The sequence below is a fragment of the Drosophila nasuta genome, chromosome 3 (assembly GCF_023558535.2).
Source record: "Drosophila nasuta strain 15112-1781.00 chromosome 3, ASM2355853v1, whole genome shotgun sequence".
NCBI lineage: Eukaryota > Metazoa > Arthropoda > Insecta > Diptera > Drosophilidae > Drosophila > Drosophila nasuta.
The window spans coordinates 34,959,909-34,982,297 of NC_083457.1; the positions used below are offsets into that span (position 1 = coordinate 34,959,909).

At 36.8% G+C, this 22,389-nt stretch overlaps 1 protein-coding gene across 3 annotated transcripts; it reads right to left on the reverse strand.

Annotated features, from left to right (window-relative positions):
• Positions 1–601: 601 nt before the first annotated feature.
• LOC132790501 (formin-like protein) lies at positions 602–21,294 on the reverse strand. 3 transcript variants are annotated; one of them, XR_009632806.1, is made up of 10 exons: positions 20,618–21,028; positions 11,808–11,891; positions 7,358–7,444; positions 5,182–6,840; positions 4,898–5,117; positions 4,542–4,834; positions 3,924–4,478; positions 3,764–3,865; positions 3,183–3,604; positions 2,345–2,467 (listed from the first exon to the last, which is right to left on the reverse strand). XR_009632806.1 is itself a non-coding variant. In XM_060799045.1 (9 exons), exons 1-9 carry the CDS (start codon positions 20,876–20,878, stop codon positions 2,225–2,227), a joined length of 3,531 nt encoding a protein of 1,176 aa, XP_060655028.1. In that variant the 5' UTR covers positions 20,879–21,294; the 3' UTR covers positions 602–2,224. The 3 variants fall into 3 exon arrangements, 2 of the variants coding, with proteins under 2 accessions (XP_060655028.1, XP_060655027.1); XM_060799045.1 differs by lacking the exon at positions 3,183–3,604 and having other exon boundaries at positions 602–2,467; positions 5,182–6,867; positions 20,618–21,294; XM_060799044.1 differs by lacking the exon at positions 3,183–3,604 and having other exon boundaries at positions 602–2,437.
• Positions 21,295–22,389: the final 1,095 nt, after the last annotated feature.

Below are 22,389 nucleotides of genomic sequence, written 5' to 3' on the forward strand. Positions count from 1 at the left end.
TAACAGCCGATACTTACGCATAACAGTAGTAGCACGCACTGTTACCGGACTGTAAATATCAAGCAAGTTAGCAGCTCTGCAGATTCAGCTGTTGCTTCTGAAGTAAACAAAACAAACAAAACAGCGCTCTGAGAATTTAAAAACAAACAAGATTACCTAAAGTTTTGCAAGTAACAACTTGTTTAGTAAATTTTGATATATTTCCTGATATTAAATTGTTTTTCGAATACAGAACTTCAATTTATGTGGTTGTAAAACTCCAACATCATTCACCACTAACCACATAATATTATATGGTTAGTGGTTTCAACTTTTTCACATATATTTAATAGCAAATTACAATAAACATCAGTAAAGCTACAAATGCAATTCACTAATTCGACTCTTTAACACATCATAAATTTAATTCTGTTACAATTGAAATGCGCGCCAATTAAAATAACAGTACAGTGCAAGAGCGCACAATAAAAAAAATTGGCAGCACTTAGGATTGCACGTCCCGCAGTAGCATTTGACAACTCTCCTGCTTAATGTTTAAATGTTACGGCGTTAAAAAAAACACTGCATTTTCTTTTGGCTAGTTTATTTGGTTAATAATAATTTATTTAAAATAGTTAAAGGTTTTTTATATGTGTATATGTATGTGTGGTGTATATATATAATTGTATATAAAATGCAGCATCTGTTTATCGTTCTTTTTTTTTGTCGTATACCATGCTGTTGCTTATCAAATTAAATAACACAATATTAAAAACTAACAATGCAGCTTGCTAATTTATTAAACGCGTCGCTATCATTTTCGTTTTTTTTTCATATTCTTTTTTTTTTTTGGCAAACTAAAAAACTTTTAACGAAAAGATATGCATAAGGACCATGTCAATCATGCCAATGGCACTGCGTACATACATATGTATATTTATGTACATACATATGTATTAAATTAAATTATATATACGTAAGTATGTGAATTATCATTATACTTGTAGTTAGTGCTTATAGTTCAACTAAATTCGTTAAGTTTTGAGAGTTTAGAAAATGAAAGACACTAGACATCTGGTCTGTATATTCGAAAAAGCGTTTCAATAATTAATTTTTTTTGTATATATTTGCGTGTATTTGTTGTATATTTTTAACTGCTCCATATCAGTCTTCGTCAAAGATTTCGTGGCTTGTGAGAATAAATTGGCTCATAAATTGCATAAATATTACATATTCATACATACATAAATATGTATGCATAGTTTTGTTTTGTATAAAAAATCTACATAAAATGCTATAAAATTGGATTTTCAATTGTTTGTGTATATTTTAAAAAACGTTCTAAAAATGTATTGCGTGTACAAAAATTGTTCATGTTGCTTGCAATATTTGGCGATTGCATTTGTGTTTACTTTAGTTAAGCAGTGTGCAAAGTGTGTGAGAGTGTGATAATATATATTACAACAAAATTAATAACATAATAATAATAATAATCGATTATTAAAATAGGAAATGTACAATTTAATGTATTATGCTTTCATCATACAATTCATTAGCTTAACTAAAAGATGTAAAAATTGATAAAAAATACAACTTAAAAACAAAATAGTGCCATCTCGGATGCAAATAATAATTCCAATTTGGTTTAAAACTTACAATCGTTAAAAATATATATATAGTAATATATATGTATTTATATATGTATTTACAGACCATTAATTTAACAATTAAAATGTGATAAATACGCCGTGTAAACGTTTTTAAACCTATTCGCTATGCAATCAAATACATAAGTATAAAAACGCATTTCACAAATTTTGGCGATCGATTGAATATCATCTCAGTATTGAGATTCACAGAGAAAGGTAGTCGTAGTACCGGGAAATTTGAGATACAAACTTTTGGAATAGCATGCAAGACGAAAAAACTATAAATCAAAAATATATAGTTTATGTATTCGAGTAAAAAGCACAAATATCGGGTTTGGGAATGTGTATGTGTGTGTGTCTCTGCTACTGTATATATGTATGTATATATACATATATGTGTGTGTTTGTCCAAACAATTAAATCGCCCAATCACATAATGCAGTATCTCATTCTAATACGTTTACACTTTTTTCGTTATTAATATAATTTTTCTTTTCTTTTTCATGTTTTTTGTAGTTTTTTTTTGCTTCAGTTTTGAATTTTGATTTTTGCCTTTGCCCTCAAATTAGCTGACCAATAATCTAGGCCTGTCTAGTCTAGCAGTCCATCTCTTCCAGAGTGCGTGACAAGCGATGATTATCAATGCGTCGGCGTTGAGAGCGCCTCACAGCATCTGCCCGGCGATAGGGCTCACTTTTGAGCCCCAGAAGAATGTCCTCCAATGCCCCATTATAGACCTCATCCTGCTGCAACAGTTTCGTTTCGCGCACCGAATGCGCTTTGCTCTTCAGCTCGTTGATGACGGCATCCTGCAAGGAAAGTGCGCAAGTTGTAGGCAACTGTTCGACAACAACGTACAGTGTGAAAACAAAAGAGAAAAGTTTCCGCATTAAACATTAGCCAGCACCAGAAACTATTAAAAGATTTTGCAGAAATTTATTAAGGATTATCATTTTTAAAGTAGATGCACGTTTCAAGGATTAGTTCTTAGTCAGGAATACAGAATTTAGTGTAGGATTTGTGTTAGGCTTGGATTAGTTGACATAAATGATGTGTAAAATAAATGTATAAATATAAATATATAATTTGGAAATATAAAATAAATTTTGGTAGCCAGCTATTCCAAAATGATTGAAAATGAATCATTTATGTGCGTTGATCTATTTTTAATAATATAGACAGCATTAAAAACTATCTATAAGTCTATAAGCTGCATCTGAATATCATATAAATGAAAATACTAAAACATTAGACACAAAAATACACAAACTTTACGAACACTATTTTTTTTTTTTAAAACCAAAAAAATAATAGAAACGTTTTTTTTTAAGTTCTCATGCCTTAATTTGAAGTCTTTAATTCGTTAATCTATTTGCAATCCAATGTGAAGAATACATGCATTTCTACAAATTTTGTTGGACTTGGATTAAGAAACACTGAAGTGGAACGGGGATTAGGAGACAGGGGAAGGAAGGCGCCAATTCATTAGGGACAAGTTAGCAACAACGAAAAAACACGCATCACATGTACAAACACTCAAGCCAAGCGACTTACACTAGAATATATATTTTAAACACAAACAAGTTCCATCACATGCCGCCCCAAAGGTGTTTACGTGCTAGTGGATTGGTGGTATTTTGGTGGTGGTTGTGGTTGGTGGTTGTGGTGGTATTTTGGTCGTGATAATGTTGTTGGTAGTATAGGTTGAGGTGTTCTATTTTGTGATAGTTTTCTTTTATTTGGGTAGCTTAGCCCAAATTCATCGTGCACCAGCAACCAGTCTGCCCGCCCCCAAGAGAGAGAGTATTACTAGAGGATGTTAGCCAAATAACCAGAGTGCGTGCTAAGAAGTTGCGAGCCTTGCAGTTATGGTTTACATATGTAGGTGGATGGTAGGTAGGCTTAATTGGCAGTTAGGGAGACATATCCACAGTGCTATGCTGCCTGGCAAAGCTAAGCCGGCAATATATTTGTTGCTGGATAAATTAAAAGCATAACATGTTACATTTCCAGGATCAAAAGCAGATCAAAATCAGATCAGAGAACAGTATCGAATCTCATATGAATGACACAAACTTGAAGGAGTTGGCGGCCTTGCTGCCGGCCGTTAAGCTTCCACCCAGCCGTCCACTCACCTGTTGCTTCTTTTGATTGACCTTGTTGCGCATTATGACCTGATCGCTCTCCTTTTTCGCCTGCTCGAGGCGACGACGCTGCTCATTCTCCAAATCCAGTTGCTACACACAATAAATACAGTTCAGACAAGTTTATTTATTGAAAAACTTCGTCTCTCACCTTGAAGGCGCGTGTGAAGCGAACAATCAGTGCAAAGAAGGCAGCTGCATCTGCGTTGCGAGATGAATCGCCAAAGTATTCGACGCACTCTTTGAACGCATCCTGCGCCAATCGCAAATCACTCTTGATCTTCTTCAGCTTATCCTCGCTGTTGTTGAGGAAATCCCTCAGTATATGCGTCTGTGTGCCCTTCGCTCGCAACTCGGCCTCCTTGCGCACCAACTCCATGCCCTTATCCAGCTCCTGCACATCGGCCACAACATTCTCTAGCGCTACAGATGCCGCTTTATCAGTGCCATAGAGCTCGCATTCGAAGTTCAATAGCTCTGGGAATTTGGCCCTAATGGTGGCCACAATGTAGTTGAGCAACGTGGAACGCTTGTCCGATGACTTGGTGTCAATCAGTGTGTCCAGCGATTGCAGCTTGAAGCCGTAGGCTGGACCGCGTTTGTTGCTATTCAAATAGTTGCCAAAGGCCAGCACTATTTCCAGCACAGCCTTGAACTTTCTGGACTGCTTCAGCGAATTCGATGCGCTGGCAATCGATTGCACTTGCTAAGGAGATAAAAAGAGATTAGTTATTAATCCAATTAATTGAATACTCTTCATTACACTTACCGGACTAATGAGGTGAACGCTGTCGACGAAGTTGCCCATATAATTCATAATGGCCAGCTTGGATGAGGTGCGTTCGACGCGCGATAATTGCAACATGAACTTGTCCTCCTCGGTGAGCAGGTTCTGATCCTTGCGCTCGATGATGTACTCCTTGTAGACCTTGACTTCCGCATCCGTGGGCACCATCTTCTGCAGCAGCTCCACATTCTCCAGCGACAACTTCTTCAAATCCAAACTGTGTATTGCGGCAATCACATCGTCAATGGGCATGCCCAGTTTACGACGAGAGATTGCTATGAAAGGAGGAGAACATATAAGTTTATTATATGAATTAATTCTAGGAGAGTTTAACTTACCTATGTTTCTCAATCTCGTGTGCTCCAGCAGCGACACATTATCGGGCTTCTTGAAGCGTTTGCTGGGATAGCAGGAGAGCGTACCATCCACCTCGCTGCCATTGCTGCCATTAGACAGCGCGCCACCGATGCCAATCTTGAAGCGCTCCTCGAACTCATTGAAATCGATTTGCTTGTAGATCTTCTCATCGTCCAGCTCATTGAAGATTGTGCCACGTACCTGAAAAGTAAAGGAAATTAATAAGGGAATGTCATTTAAGCATTTAACATTAAGTAAAGCTCACCTGGTTGGGCTTCAACGCTATCCAGTTGAGCGTGGGCAGCTTGTACTTCGTTGGCACCTTACGCTTGATGGTCATGGCACCATCTGGAGCAGGCATGAAGCCAGCGACTGGCGGCGGCGGTGGCTGGAAGGAGCTGAGCATGGGCGGAGCATGCGGTGGCGAGGGAACTGTCGAGATGACGCTGCCATTGGGACTGCCCAACGGACTCAAGCCCGGCATCATGGGAGGCGGTGGCGGTGCAGGTGGCGCCGGTGGTGGAGGCGGTGGTGGTGCAGCTGCCACTGCTGCAGGCAGAGCTGGTGGCGGCGGCGGTGGCAGTGGCGATGAAGCTCCGCCATGTGTGGTTGTGCCAGTTAACAGGCTACCATTGACCAGTGAACCGTCGCCGCTGGACGCGGAACGTGGCAGAGAACGCGACAGCGTTTGCAATTCCAGATTTTTGTTGTGCAACAGCGTGTCGCGCTTCTTGAGTTCCTGCTCGTTCTGCTGCAGCATGCGCTGCAGGGCATTCAACTGCTCCTCCAGCTGCAGTCGCATCACAGCCAGCTGCTCCTGCTCCGCCTTCAGCGTTAGATTCTCCGTCTCCAGCTCGGCGTATTTGTACAGAAACTCGGAATTCCGATCAATCTCACGCTCCAGCTGATCCTCCAGCTCCTGCACACGCTCCAATGCCGATGTCTTCGTCTCAGAGTCCTCCATCAAGGCGGCCACATCGAACACGTTGTCCAAATACGCAGAGATTTGCACCTTCAGCTCCTCCGACTCGGTCATGCGTATCTTCTCCAGATAAGTATCCAGTCCCAAAGCCGTAAACTCGTACTGCAAGTGGACGCGATAGTTCATGTCCTCCACCGAGTGGACCACAATGTTCATGAACTGCATGCAGGCGACCATAAAGTCAATGTTGAAGGCCTCAAAGTTCATAAAGTACTCCATGAGCGTTTGGAAGCGTCTCTTCTCCTGGCACACGTCCTTAAAGTTGTCAAACGAGCCCAAGATGATCTCATGCCCACCCTTGACTAAACAAATCGCCGCCAGCAGCTCTAGGACCAAAGCCTTGGTGCGCAGTGATTTGTGTATGAGACTGAGAGCAATGCAATTGATGGCCTCACGGTGCTGGATGACCATATTGAAGCCATACTTGTTGTTCATGATGGCACGCAGGCACATGATCGACACATGAATGTCATCGGTGGCAGCGCCCATGTTCAGCTTGGCAATGTGCCGGGAGCGACGCTTGAGGCTGGGACTGTCGAGCACCTCGGCAATCGTGGGACGCACAAAACTGTACGAGAATTGCGAGTGATTGCCATGACTCGCCGATGACATATGGCGCGACACATCGCCATTAGTTAGACTCACATTGCCGGCCCCCACACCGCCCGGACTCATCGAACTGTTGCCCAGACCCACCTCGCTGGCATCGAGCATCCCATTGGGATGCATCAGACGCTCGTCGGACTCGCTGAGGGCGTCCTGCAAGCGTTGCTCGTGTCGCATCATCTGCAGCCGAAAGCTGAGATAATCAACGAGCGCATCGAGTCCCTGATTGGCATCGTCGAGGAACTCTTTCACCCACTCGATGTGATTGGTGCGCAGCGAGATCTCGAGATCACGCAGCACCTGTGTGGATGTCGATTCGCCGACCATTTTGCGTTTCTGACAAAGAAAGTAGAACAGATACAGCTGTAAGTGTAAGAGAGAAGAGAGAGAAGAGAGAGAGAAGAAAGTGTTGGGAATGGGAAACAAATGAGTGCAGGGAATAAACACATAATGGATGATTGTGGTTTTCGATTGATTGATTGATGAGGGAAAAGATAGTGGAAGAGTATGGAAGGAAGGAGAGTGGGAAGGATTCGGGTATTTGTGTATGTGTATGTGGTGTTGTTGTCAGTGTTGTGAGTAGAGAAATTGAAATTTACACATTAATATTGGAACAAACACATATAGATTTTATATGATTAAAGATTCAGTTTCAGATTCAGATTGAGAGTTTGAGATTGAGGTTTTCTTTAGTCGGTTAACGGTTAAGGGAATCGCGTAGCTTCGCTGCAACAAACGCACCACACATTAAACTAAGAGACAACTACTATAGACATAGGACAACTAAACTACATAGGACAGAGTCACAGAGTTCACAGTTCACATTTAGCAACAATACTACGGCACAACTTACCCGATGACTACGCGATGCCTTTGGGTCCAAATAGGTGCGCAGTTTGCTCAAGTAATGGGAGGGCGGATCCTTTGCCTGCACCATTTCCTGGAAGTAAATAATTGAAAAAATCAATAATGTATAGCTGACTAACAGATACTCTTATACTATTGACATTTGAGTTGCCTAAACATCAATCTGAAGGTTTCTTCTTTTTCATTCAACGAAAAAAAGCACAAAGCAATATATAAATAGTATAAATGGTAAAACCCGTTTTCAATAAAAACGAAACAGTGCAGTATTGACATTCAAATATACCAAATTAATAAACCATAATGTATAATTAGTATATTGATATAGCTAATGTTTCAAAAAAAGATTAAAGCTTTATCTACTATAGTCTCTGAGATCATAAAGGGTTTCTGGATAACACGAATATTGCTACATCATTTACATTTAACAATTATAAGGCAAAAACATATTTTATTTATAAGTCCACTTATTTTATTATTCTATTAAAAAGTATCAGTTATATTTTAATTTTTATTAGATTTCGTTTTCGTTGTTTTATTTCCATTGAAATTTCATATTTTTATTTAGTTTCTAAGCAATAAAGTTTGAATATTGAGTAAGATGATTTTAGATAAATAAATAAGGAAACATATTTTCATAAAAAAGATTGCAACTCTCAAAGAAGATTTGCCACAAAGCGACTGCAACTTTTACAATAACAAATCAATATATGTTATGCATAATGCTTGCATGTCGTTAGAAAAATGCAGTCAACTTCTTCGGTTGCCAGGCATAATAATAGTAAGTATATTTTTCTATTACCGAGGAAGTGAGCGCATGGTTGTTATGAGTTATTTCAGCTCAAACTAACATAATGTCTGCTATTAATTGAACACGGTAGCTGGCGCAATGCGCATTATAGTATATTTTAAAGTCGAAAAAAAAAAAATAAGAAAAAAAAACAAAGAAGTGAGGAAAAAAATAAGCAAGTGTTGAGCGCGGGCCAAATGGAAATACCTCCTCATGCATTAACACTAACTTAGCGGCTTTTACTTTTGTTTTGGCTGCTTTGGTAGTTTTTTGGTGTTTGTGCCTCGCCAACTGCATATTTGTGTACAATGTTTACGGTTTATAGCTCTGGGTGTCCCCTCCTCCTCCTCCGCGTCCCTGCTGTTCCTCTGTCTTGCGACGATCATATAAGCATCGATAGCTTGCCTAACTTTTAAACATTTTTAAGCATGAAGCGTGGTATACTTGTTTTTGGCTTTTTACTATGCCAACAACAACAGCAGCAACAACAAAAGGCAACAGCAACGCATGACTACAACTGAAACTATGTGTGGGTTTTTGGTTGCCTGCCTGTGCAACTCACAGCAACTCGAAGGAAAACCAGTTTCATTCTTTTCCTAGTCGAACACACAAAATAGAAAAACAGCAAGCAGAAAGAGAGAGAGAGAGAGAGAGAGAGAGAGAGAGAGAGAGAGAGAGCAAACAAAGAGAGAGATATACATATATTTAAAGCATGGAGCATGGGGCGTCCAAGCGGCTCCAGCGATTAAAAACTGCAATTTATCGCAGTCATAATAATTTGCATTTTGTCACTGTGAGGAGGCAGCACCACCGCACCACCGCAGCACCACAGCAACAACTACAACTGCACCAGCAACGTCAACAGGCCGTGTGAGTGGTGCTGAAGTGCAGTCGAGTGCTTTTGGATTTGCCAATGTTGTTGTCGTCGTCGCTGGGATTGGCATCAACAGCACAACATCCAGAGCTAAAAGCCACCAGAACACGAGGGAGAGAGATGGAAAAAGAAAGAGAGCGAGCTAGCGCGACAAAGCGAGAGAAGTCCTCTTGTCCATTGTTTGTGGGCTGCGTTTCCATTCAAGAAGTGCCTGAATTTATGGAAAACAGGTCTGTTGGCATGCAGGCGGTTAAGGAACCGCCAACAGAGAATGTCTTAATACCCTGCAACCAGATTTCAACGGGCAATGTCGAACACTATGAATAAGAAAATGAAAATAACTACAAAAACAAAGAATAATTAATTTCGAAAGGCATTACCTTGTATCTATTTTTAAATTAAGCAATTAACGCCGAGTGAGTTATTATAAAATATATATTTTATGTAAGATATAATTCATGAATTGCTGTTACCTTCATTACAAATATCTTTAAGCTCTCAATTTATAGTTATATCCATTTTTTGTCACAATTCATACGTAAGTATATTTAAGCTTTTAAATTATATTTATAGCTCCTATATCTTAAACTATCAGTTTTAATTGGGAAAAGTGTTGCTTTTAAGTTATAGATTTCTCTTATATAATATATAATCTTATACTCATTCTGAATAAGATGGCATGTGTGTAATTGTTAAAGTTTTGTATTTCTATGGGATTTTAAATTCCTTTTATTTTTATTAAATTCTGTATTTTTAGGTATATCTCATCTTATTCAGAATAAATATAAGATTATATATTAAATATCAACTTTAAAATTTTGTATTACTATATTTCCACCTGTTACTATTTGCAATTCTAGTTATATCTAATGTTATTCCTATTTGAATTATCAACTTTTAATGGGAATATTATTGCTATTTCTATTATTATATATTACTATATATATTATATATTACTTTGACTTATTAACTTTGAATGCACATCCAAATATTTTAAGATTGTGCTGATTAATTCACTTCGCATGTAGAGGATATTTGTGGGCAGTGCATCCTCAAACGCGACTGCATAGCTGCATAAATCGTGTGTTGGTTGTGCTACTCCAACGCCAAATGCACGCGAATTTTTTCTAGGCGCAGCTCTTGAAAATTCAGTGACCCAGTTTAATGCGCTGGCTAGACCCCAACCTCAGTATCAGAATGAAGCTCAGCCTCAGCCTCTGTGATAGCTTTAGTCAAATCGAACCACGCTCTGTCGCACACGTTAATAGTTTTGTCATAACTCCAGTTGCAGCCCCTCTCCACCAAAAAGAGAACACGCAATGTAAATTTGTAGACATGAACCAAACACATGTCTGTCTGTCTGTCTGTCTGTCTGACTGTCTATATATTCCATATAATCGCCTGCGCCTCTCTTCGCATCCGCTCTCAATGTTCAGGGCAATCATTAATACTGAATATGTTATACTTTTAATGCCCCATTGTGGGGCATTGTTCCAACGCCATTTGGATTCAACAAGCACCGAAAATTGTTTTGAAATTGGATTCATTTTGCATCAAACGCGACAACGACAATGACAATAACAAATAAAATAAAATACCCAAACGTCGAGCACGCACTGAATAATGATATATACCAAGCAAATATATCAACACATATGACGAGAGAGACAGAGAGAGCGAGGGGGGAAGAGATGTAGAGTCTCTTCTAACACGAAGTTCATGCGAGTTCAAATTCAAGATAAATTGCACACAGATACGAACGAACAGCAATCCCATTTCCAAGTGCAGGGGCCAGCAACAACTGTCTCAGGTGTCAGCTGTGCGAGAGATCATTATAAATGATCATCTTATAATGTGTCTCGACTTGAATTAGAATGAGAACAGTTGACAAATGAAGTCTGGAATTTTTGCAGTTGCCAAAGAGATCGTCGCATGTCTTCAAAAGTTCATGTAAATTTCTTCATTTGCCTTCTAATACACAAATGCTTTTATTAAAATGGAAATTTGGAATATTTGAATACTCTTTCGGAAGATATTGAAATAGTACGAAAAAGTTTATAGGAGTCCAAAGAAATTCTATGATATACAGTTCAATATGTTCTTCAGTGATAAATCTTTCAAATCTTATATCTAATACCCAATTTGTGCTGATCTTAAGTCTCTTAATATCTGCTTTTATACCGATATTAAGTATGTAGTTGGATAGATTCCATTATTATATTATTTTCAAATAGCCACATAAAATATTAGTTGACATTCAAGAAAAAAACATTAAACGTTTATAGCTTTTATTTGTTTCCTACATCTTTTTCTACTTTATCAAATCAATCCATTAATTTCGAGTTATGTGTGCACGTGTAAACTTACATCGAATGAACTTCGAGTTGCTTTTATCTAGCGCACATGCAAGTTACAATTAAGGCACATGTCATTTGGCATAGTTAATTAGAGCTGTGCGACTTTGTCGGGTATCTTTAAGGTCAGAGTTCAAGGTGTCGAGCGAACGCAGCGTCTAAACAGTTTTAGGCGTTGGCCCACAGCAACAACTATTAAACTAGAAAACTAGCTAAGGGGCAAGAGGAAAGCGGGAAGGAGGAAGTACTTTTAATCTGCGAAATTTGCGTTTTCGCCATAAACAGGAAGTTTCGGACTCCAACGATAATGATAAACACGCAGCCAACAAAAAATGTCGGGAGAGGGAAGAGAGGGAGACTAGTTTTTTTTTTTTTGGTGAGTTGACGCAGTTAAATTGTGAAATTTATGAAGTCTACTTACTTGATCGCATATCATGTCCCACTTCTTCTCGTCATCGTAATTACGCAAGAGCTTGGCTTTATCCGGCGGCAGATCCATTGAAGCCTGCAATTAAAAAGAGAAGAGAGCGAGAGAAAAAAAAACCGGGTAAATAAATGTCACTTGGTAATGGGTATAACATTTAAAAGTCATTAGGCTATATGGTCATAAATCTAAAACAACGTAAATCCAAAATGTATACACACAATGTGATTGCAGTGGGAAAACTTGAGCATCTGTCAAAAATATTGTAGCTTAGAATTGCTTTGACAATCTCTTTTAGATTTCACAGCTTGATAATGAAATATTAACAAAGAGATTTAAGTGTAGAGTCAACTGCAACTTTAATGTTCTTTTGCACTGATTGATAGCATTAGATAAAGCCATTAATGTCATTGTGAACTATTCGACATTGTTCTTAAGCTAAATGAATCATAAAATGTATTTATTATTATCTTTAATGTTTATTTGGTTTTCTTCTCTTATCACAAGCATTTAATCTATTGCAAAAACTGAGTTTAAGATGTTTTTCTTAGAATTCTTTGCAGGTTGCTATAAATACGTCAGACATTCAATATATGTCAAGAATAAAACAATAAATACAGTCAATAAAGTAAAGACTTTTCAATGCGAATTTCAAGTGAAATGGAAACGCAGAACACATTAGTTAATAATGTGCACTTAAAAACCTGTTGAATTTTTCTACACTTATGATTAAAAAATACTTGAACTGAATGAGGTCTGTAACCTCAGTAAATATATAGGCAAACCCTAAATATTTCACGGCAATGGGACATAAAATAAAACGACACCTGAATGCTGCACCTGTGCTACAAAAGCAACAAAATAAACAATAACAAACACATTCCGTTTATTTTTTTTTTGCTAAAGCATCTGCTGCGGGCGATTTAACGATTTCGATTCAGTCAACCAAGAAGATCAATCAGACCAACAAGGGACAACTCCCCCAGCGAAGTGTAAAAGTATTTTACATACAACACATTCTATGGAGGAATGAAATCAGCAAATATATGCGTTACGTGACTTCAATTTGGGTGCAGCTGCAGGCGACTTCTAATTAGAGTGCCAACACATCCACAACACACAACTCAACACGAGATACAACAAACACACACACTCACACACACACACACACTACGCAGGAAAGGGTGTGGATGACCAGTCACAATAGAGGAGCAAGGGGAGGAAGACGTTAATTTTGAAGAGGACGTTGATAAGAATGCCAAATAAATAAATAACATTTTAGACAAATTAAAACCACAAACCAACAAAATCAAATAAAACGCGAGCTTCGAATTCTTTTCAAAATATTTCTACACGACTGTAAGATACCTTCTTTTTTTTAATACTCAACCTAATGTTAATCAAAAGCTTTTGAAACTTGAGTGGAGGACATAACAAATCAAGATTAAATCGAGTCGCTTGTCAAAACGCATGTTGAACATTAATTCTTGACAAGTCGCATTTGTTTTCTCAAAGCTCAAACATTAATTTTTCGTGTATACATAACGGTTCCATGTTGTCTGTCTGAACGTTTCCGTTTCCCTTTTCAAAGAATTCCTTTGCTAATATTTCAGCCAACACTTGGATCTGCAATATGTTTGCATTTTTTAGCAATGATTGAGCTTATTTATATCTTGTGTTCCAGCTAGTAAAAAATAAAACTGTTTACAGATACATTTCGCGTAGGAAAAATCATTAAATGAATCACGGCATGCGGTCTCGTATATAATGAGTTTATAAAGTGAGTATATAAACAGCTGAAGTGCTTAAAAATATCCCATTGATTTCAGTAGAGAAAAACTTATGAATAAATTAAAAAGATAGTGAAATTGGTCATCAAATCTTTTTTACAAATTTTAACAAAATTATTCATTTTAATTTATTCGGAATTAAATTACAAAAACATTTGTAGCGTCGCTTTCAATAAATACTCTTTCATTATGAAATGTCATTTACAATAAAGAAAAACACATGGCTAAACTAAAATATAGTTCAATGTAAAATCCATTTTAAGAATTTGAATAGAATTATTAATTTAAATTTATTCGGAATTAAAGAACAAAATATATTTTTATGGGTCGCATTTAAGGAATAGTTATAAATATTATTATTATTAATATTATCGTATATAATAAAGGATAACGATTGAATAATGTAGAAGATAATGAAGAAGATAGAAGATAGTAAAAGTAATTGTTGAAATTGGAATAAAATTATGAATGTAAATATTTGAAATAACTACATATATTTAGAAATTTGTAAGTCACATTTAAAATAATTTTTTTCTATAATTATTATGTCGTTATTTTTTAAATTTGCTGTTAAATTGCGGTTTAATAGCTGAGGCGTTTGAGTAACAAATTGGATGAGTCTATTCACGTGGATAAGCACAAACAATTGTCGCCGGCATCTAAATTGATTGTAACAACAACATTTAAGACGACTTGGCTTAGTCATCTATAACGCTGCAAAGGGGTTCCATAGGCTCTATAGGCATTATGCACACACACATATACACAGGCACACACTCAGATACGCACACATACATTTGCAAAGACAGTCATTGAACAAAATTTTTAAAATGCGTATCCGGTGCGACGGTCAGGCGCACATGGATTATTATTATGTGTTGTTGACTAATTTATATAGACACAATTTTTGTATTTTGCCTGCTCTGGCATAAATACATATATAAAACACACAGAGAGAACGAGAGAGAGAGGGAGAGAATAAATAAGAGAGCGAGTCTTTTGTCATTATTATTCCATATATACAATCGTATTTTTTTTTATTATTGTTTGCTGTTTAAAAAGCGCGTCGAGGCAAATCACTCAGCGTCAAGGGGCTCGAGCATAACAGACCGGCAAAAGGGGGTCTGTGGGGTGAGGTGAGGAAGGGAGTAGAAGAAGGGGAGGAGGGACAGAGTAGACTAGTAGTGTATGCGAAAGGTAACTGGGCGTCATGACATTGGACGACGATCGCCGATCGCCGCTGCAAGGGCAGCCCACAGCACTTCCATTAACTCACTTCATAAAAGGCGTAAGGCAATAATGAATCAATAATAAAAAAAAACATAACAAAGGAAAAAGGAAAAAAAGCGTTGCAATAATTTTCCATTTTCATTTGCATTACTTTATTGCTGCGAAATATATTTATTGTAAAATGTTACATTAAACACGTTTCGCAAAACGACAGCAAAACAAACAAAAACAACATCAGAAAAAAACTTTGTAAGAAAATTGCATGACAATGAAGTAATTGTTTGGCTTAATTAACACACAGTTAAAAGACTCGGAAGACTCGTGTAAATTCATAATAATTGACTGTGAAAAAAAATTGTGCGATGCGAAAAAAGCATTTAATTAGCATTTTGCCAACTGAAAGTAAATCAAAATGAGCAGCTTGATAAGTAAATAAATCGCAAATGCAACATGCAATTTCAACACTTGATGCGTGCTGTGGGGAGATCAAGAAAAAACTGGGATGCGAAGCTCATAAGTTAAAGTTAAGGAAATAATAGTTATATTGTACATAATCGATAAATCACTTATTGTTCTGAGCAATTTCTACTTTTGTACCGTAAACGTATTTTTCATGTTAAGTAAATGAATGGCAATAAATTAAGGATAAATAGTATTATTCAATATTAGTAATAGATAACCTATTCATTCATACTTAGCTGCTAAATATTGAGATTTATTAATGTGAAATAATATTTACTAAATTTACGATACTAATAATCGATAACTTATTTAAAATATAAAATGCTCTTGATAAATTCCTATTTTCTTGCTAGAAGTATACGATTTATTTTAAAAAATATTAATTTACTATTAATACTCCAATAATTTTTAATTAATAACTACATTTTTTAATTTATAACTCAGCTTTCTTATTTCTCATACCTAGATTTACTTTTCAAAATACAAATTTTCTAATAGTCCGCTAAAAAATTCTTTAAATTACAACTCATTTTTTTCTAATTTCTTTTACCTAGTTTATACAGATTCTTTAGAATAAAATCACCGCAATTTAACGAGCTATTACGCGAATTTTTAAACTGCAGTTGCAGAACAAAATGTTTGATAATTGATGGGTGCTACATGACCCGTTTATGGGTCGGTCGTACTTCAGTTCACATTGAGTCTATCTCATCATGCGCAAAAGAACAGATGCATTGGAGTTTCTGTTCTGTTATTTTCTTTGCTTATTCTCCACATTTTGCAAACCGCAGATGCGAATGGCCCCAAAGGGCCCGCCAAGGAAGTTGAAGCACAACGATAAACAAATGTACGCTCTATATGTAAAATAGATAAATACAAACACACACTCCGGTTGTGTGTTATAATCGTTGTTTTAGTTTTGCGTTTTTTTTATTTTGCGCAGTTTTATTAGATAAAGCTCAAGCCGAGCGGAGTAAATGGACAAATGCTGACAAAGTCATCAAAGTGCTGAATGACTGACTACAAACAATGGGTATTAATTCAACAAAAAAAAAAAACAAAACAACAACTGTTGTGGTTTTGCTGCATCTTCTTCTTTCTGCCTGCTTTTTTGGGTTGTTGTCAGACCTGCGGTTTCTGTCAGCCACTGAAAATGCCATTAAGAGCGACGACACACAGAGCCCTATTACGATAAACACATTCTAGACAAAGATGACTGAAACCCTCCCAATGATCATGATGATTAAACGAGTGAAAGTCATTTGTTGTTGCACTCCAGTTGTGGTTGTTGTAGTTGTGTGAAAGCTTGTAAATTAATGAGGATTTTATGTGGTTAGTCTAACGACACCCACAACAGACACCACATATGCATAAACCACAAGCAGAGAGTCAGTCAGTCAGAGAGCCAGAGAGACTGACAGACAGTCATGGCCATTAACTTAAGCCTATTTAAGTTTATGTACATTCAAAGGCAATCAAAATATTAAACCACTATTAATTATAATTAAGTCAACCACAGATTGTTTTCCCCATTGTGAAAGCTATAAAAATATTGCAGTTTCATCGGGTCCTATATTGTTTAGCATTTCTAAGTATTAAATATACCTTATGAAATAGAAATTAACCACAAATGTATACACAGCACAACATTTAATTTTATAAAGATTGCAACTCATTTCAAACTTAAACTATATGCCTTATCAACTGAACAATTAATTGTATTTCCTTTTGTTGTTCTAATAACTTTACAAAATCAATTGCGAATAAAGTTGAATAAGACTAAGGTACTCAAGTTAAACAAACTATGATACATCAGGTCAAATAATTTCTAAGGAAAACACTTACGAACTATTAAGATTTATAGTACAGCAAATGTTTTATAAAGAGGGAAATACATATATATGAACCAATAATACAAATTAAACGCGCAAAGTAAAGAATGATTCATTCATAAAATTGACTATAATTCACAATGAAATTTGTAATGGGTTTTGATGACTTCATTTCAGTTCTATGAAAGGCAAACAATTTTCATTATGAACGCATTCTGCATGCCAAAAAGGGGAAATATAATATTGTAAATCGAAGAGACTGCGTTGACAGAAAGAGGCAAAGATTTTGTTTGCTCAGCTTGATGCTCAGTCAATTTGCAGTCTGCATCTGCAAGCGAAATGTTAAGTTCAATCAACCCACGCAGAGCATTGTGACGACGATGATGCTGATGCTCTTGTTGTTGTTGCTGCTTTTGCAGCTAACCGGAAACATCTGCACCAACTGCCTCCGATTAGGCATAAAACGCAAATTATTAGCGGCAAAAGAGAAAAAATTACTTACGTCTATTTATAGCCATGAATGAGGCACAACAATTGCTCTCAATTGAAGGCACGGACACAACAGGGGCAAGGGCAGAGAATCAGACGTCAAGTCAACTAAACAGCTCCTAAATAAAAAGTAAACATAAATTAGCCTAAGCCTTTTGGCCTGGCCCGCTGGCCCGGCTTGATGTGGCCAGCTCAGTCGCGACGAGGCCAAAACGCTACCGAAATGACAATACACATTTTGAGTAGTACAACAAAAGAGCAGAAAAACAACAAGAGTAAACAAAAAAAAAGTAGTCAAACAGTTTTCAGTGCCAAAAAAAAGAGGCAAACAAAATAAACAAGAATAATCAACAAGTGTTATCTATGGCAAATTGAAGTCTGAATACCCTTGAAACCCGAAAACATCCCATAAGCGATAAAAACAAGAGATCTATAACAATATTTTAACAGCTACCGAGATAAAGAGCGGTTCAGAGGAAAAATATATCAGTTTTAGAATATCATACCTTGGGATCAGAAGAGTAGAATATAATAGATTATAGTTTCCTAGAAACAAATATAATATCATTATTTCAGATTGAAGGCCTGAGCTGATATACATTTGAGAAAGAAAGAAAAATACAACAATATATTACAATTTAATTTATATTCTCCACACTATAATTATACAAAAAGAAATAAATTGCAATATAAATTATGTTTTCTACAACTACAATCAGGTTGAAACCTGTCGATTTTCTTCCGACTATATTCTCTTTTATCTATAAATGAATATCAAAAAGTTTCACTCTTTCAATGAAACTCATAAAAATAAATTCAACACTTATATCTTGAAATATGTATTATTATCAATATTCGTAACTCTTTCAACGAATCTGAAAAAAATGTGTCTTATCTGCGAATCCAGCGAGACATTCGATGCCACACATATGGTAATTCACCTATATACAAATTGAAATAATGTTGCATGCAACTTGACAAAATAATAATGCTCCATTCGGACGATAGGGAACGGGTCTAAAACAAGCGTAAAGTGTAAAGAAAGAACTCGTTGAGTTGCGTTTCATATTACAGCACAATATTTAAGACGGGGAAACGGCGAACGATGTTGATAAGTGAGAACTTGAGTTAAGCGCATATAAATATAAAGATTTCGTGTATTCTGTATATTGTATAAGTGTGTATAAGTGTATTTATAACCAAATCGGGTGAGAAATACCGATAAGCTAGGCCCCAACAGCAACGGCAGCTGAATGGAATGAGTCAGCATTGTGGGAAAGAGAACGACGACAATCGATCAATTTGCTTTTATTTGGCATTTGCATGCTTCAGCTTCGGATTGAGATTTGGATTTGAAATGGTTTTGGGACTGGAAATGGGATTGGGATTGTGTCACTCTTATTTGTTGTATTTTTATGTGTCTCATTTTATTGTCTCTTTTTTTTTGGCAATAATCAAGCGCGCGCCCATTGTTTAATTAAGTTCGACTTTGTTGCCTGGGGTGCTCTGGAGCAGCACTTCACCATGGATGACAAACAGAACAGAACGCCGCCAGAGCGTGGTTCAGCGAAAGCGAGATAGCAACATCGACGCAGAGCACACACAAATGAGACAATACCCAGTGGAACTTTGGGGCATGCCAAGCCATATGAAAATCACAATACTTTCAACACTAAGAACTGCACAGACAAATCAATTGTTTACGCTTAACTACGACTTTGATTTCATGCAAATAAACATTGTTTAATAAATGGTTTCCATTTATTTAACTAACCTCTAATCTAAATTAAATTGTTTTAATTGTGTCAATATCCTACACAAAAAATATTTACTAATTATACACTTAAATATATATTGTAATGAATCTAATAAACTCTCTTTAATATAGTTTAACATGTTAAGCATTATGATAATCACAAGACTACCCACACTAAAAACTTCACTGAAAATTTAATTATTTTTGATAACACATGAATTTGATTCAATTCAAATGAATTTTTGATAAATTTGCTATATTTTTAAAATTTGTTTTTTATATACAAGAAGATATCTATTGTATATAAATAATTTATATTAATTTACTAATAGTTTATTGCATTTATAATTTTTCTTTTTTATAAAATGTGATACAGCTTGAAACTAAATTAGAATTTAATTCCTAATTATCAATTAGAAAACCAAAGTCTTTCCACTCTTAAAAGTTTTTCAGTTCACTTCCTGAACTCTAAACAAACAATTTTTGGCAAGCTAAATGAAAAACTCTTTGCTATTGCCAAAAAGCATTTGCATATCAACAAAAAAATTGTGTATAATATAAACACTTAACAGGTTCTATTATTTCATTCATCTAAATGCAAATTTGGCCAAGTTTTCGGTCAAAATCTCCTAACAAAAATAAACATTTGTGCGTCAAAGAAATACTCTTCAATTTGAAGAATCTCATTGATACTACTGTAAAACTTGTGCAGTAATTTAGAAATCATAAATATACAAAGAGTTGTACACTATTTAATTTAATCACTTAACGGGTTCATTAATTAAAAAGGCTTGGCTGTTTTTTACTTCAATATGTACATTATTTCTTATTTTTACTAAGACAAAAACGCAAGTAGTAATTTCAGAACTTATATTATGCTTAGGGTTGAAATACAAAATCTCTAAAAATAGCCAACTGTAGATCTAATGAAGAGTCAGCTGATGCTGAACTCTCATGAAGATATCACTGCAAAATGCAGCGTAAAAGATGTCAAGGAGTTCAGCTGGGGTTATCGACTCACACACACACACACACACATTCTCTCACACGACACACACACAAACAATTACACGCACACTTTCGAGAGATGAGATGAGCTCATCAATCAGCCGCGCATGCAAGAGTTAGAGAGAGATGGGCACTGACAATGCATTGAGGGTGGATCGCAGAGATAGGGGCCAACTACAGATATACTTTATATATATGGTTGTATATACTAATTATCCTTCTTTGGGTAGTTGAACTTACCAAGACTTTGGCGAAACGTCGATCCAGCTCATCGGTGGTGGGCATCGGTTGTTGGCTGCGACTGCGCACACTTGGTTGCCGCACATGATGATACTGCGAGCTGGAGCCGATGTCGTAGCGAAGATCCTGCTTCTGCAGTGTGCCACCAATTGAGGAGCCATGGTGACCATTTCTCAGCTGTGGATGCTGCTGCTGCTGCTCATCACGATCGCGATCGCGATCCAGATCGTTGATCATGGTGCGTGATTTGACGGCTCCCATGATGGTGGCAAAGCGGCTGCTGGTTGTTGTTGTTGCCGATGCAGTTGCTCCGTGATTTGAAGAGCTCGTTGATGTTATTGCGGTGCACCAGCCGCCGCCTGCAGCAGCAGCACCACCGCCACCGCTTCTAGCTCTGCCTCCGCCACCGCCACCGTCGTCGCGGTCGTCGCCGGCTTCGATGCTCGCCGCCGCAGTTAGCGCTGTGCTAAGGGACGTTGATACCGCGCCCCATACAGTGCGGCAAAGGGCACGAGTGCGTTCGGGGCAACTTGACAGTTGCTCTTTGATTTCGTTGAAGATATCCAAAGCGATGTTGTTGCTGTTGCTGTTGTTCTGGCTGCTTTGCCTTGCCTTGTGCTTCGCTTTTAATTTCGATTTTATTGTCTGTATAAATTTGCCGAAAATATGTTTATTTCTTCTTTATGTATATATATTTGAAATATATATATATATTTTTGTAATTTTTTTAGTGTGTTTGGCCAAGTGTTGTGAATATTTTTTTTTTTATTGAACTTTGGCGAAAAAGTTGCTGTGTTCTTGTTTTATTTTCCTTTTTGGTTTTGCCAATGCAAGCACTTCTTAACTGCAATATTATTTACATAAATGTAGTTGTGTACGAGACACAAACGCATACATTTACACGCCCTAAAAGAATTTTGTTCGAAGCACAAATGACGCAAAGTGAGTAATATGCTTGTTGTTGTTGCTGCGGCTGCGGCTGCTGCTACTTCTTATGTGCAACTGAACAAACACATATACACTCGCACACACAGACGAGACACACGCATTCACAGTCACACTAACACAATCACAAACACAATCGCACACACACACTCACATGCACATTCACTGGAGCACACAGACAAAGCGCAGATTTCAATAGAACGCGAACGCTCCTGAAAGCGTCAATTTTGTACCGTGTGGCTTTTAAGTCGAGCTTTATAATGCTCAATCGTATTGGCTTTGCCAAATGCGTTTCAATATTTATTTAATTATTTTTTATATTCAACTCTGCATCTTAATTACTCTTAAGATTCGAACGCGAAATTCCACTGCAATTGTTTAAAAATGCACTTTGCATTCGACGGCGCGACTAAACAGCGACTTGACAACCTCTCCGTTTGTCGAGTTTTCGAACGAGACTGATTGGTGGTGTGACCGAGCTGTCGGTAGCATTAAAATACCGTTAAAACAAAATATATGTATGTATTGTATTGCACGTTTTGTCACGAGAAATATATGTTGTGTTTTTACAAACTTGTTTTCGTAATTTGTGTAATCGAGATGGCAATTTGTTTCTGAAGGAATACTAAAAGCTACAATATGCTTTTCTAAAACCTCATTAATAGGCGGTTTTCTTTTGCTGATCGATAAGTTTCCTGCATGCACTCCAGTAATTAGAACCGTGCAACAGCTGATCGAATACTCTGCAGCCCTGATATTCTCCATTGAGAAAAAGGACATGCTCTCATTTACTAAATTTGCTATATTTGCTTGATTAAGATAATAAT

Excerpts from the sequence above, each read along its gene's own strand:
- LOC132790501 (XM_060799045.1), bottom strand. The coding sequence starts at position 20,878 with ATGGGAGCCGTCAAATCACGCACCATGATCAACGATCTGGATCGCGAT. Across the intron at positions 6,868-7,357 it reads AGGCATCGCGTAGTCATCGG|CTGTATCTGTTCTACTTTCT; the intron begins GTAAGTTGTGCC and ends TTACACTTACAG. Across the intron at positions 2,468-3,763 it reads TCAATCAAAAGAAGCAACAG|TTGCCTACAACTTGCGCACT; the intron begins GTGAGTGGACGG and ends GTTGTCGAACAG.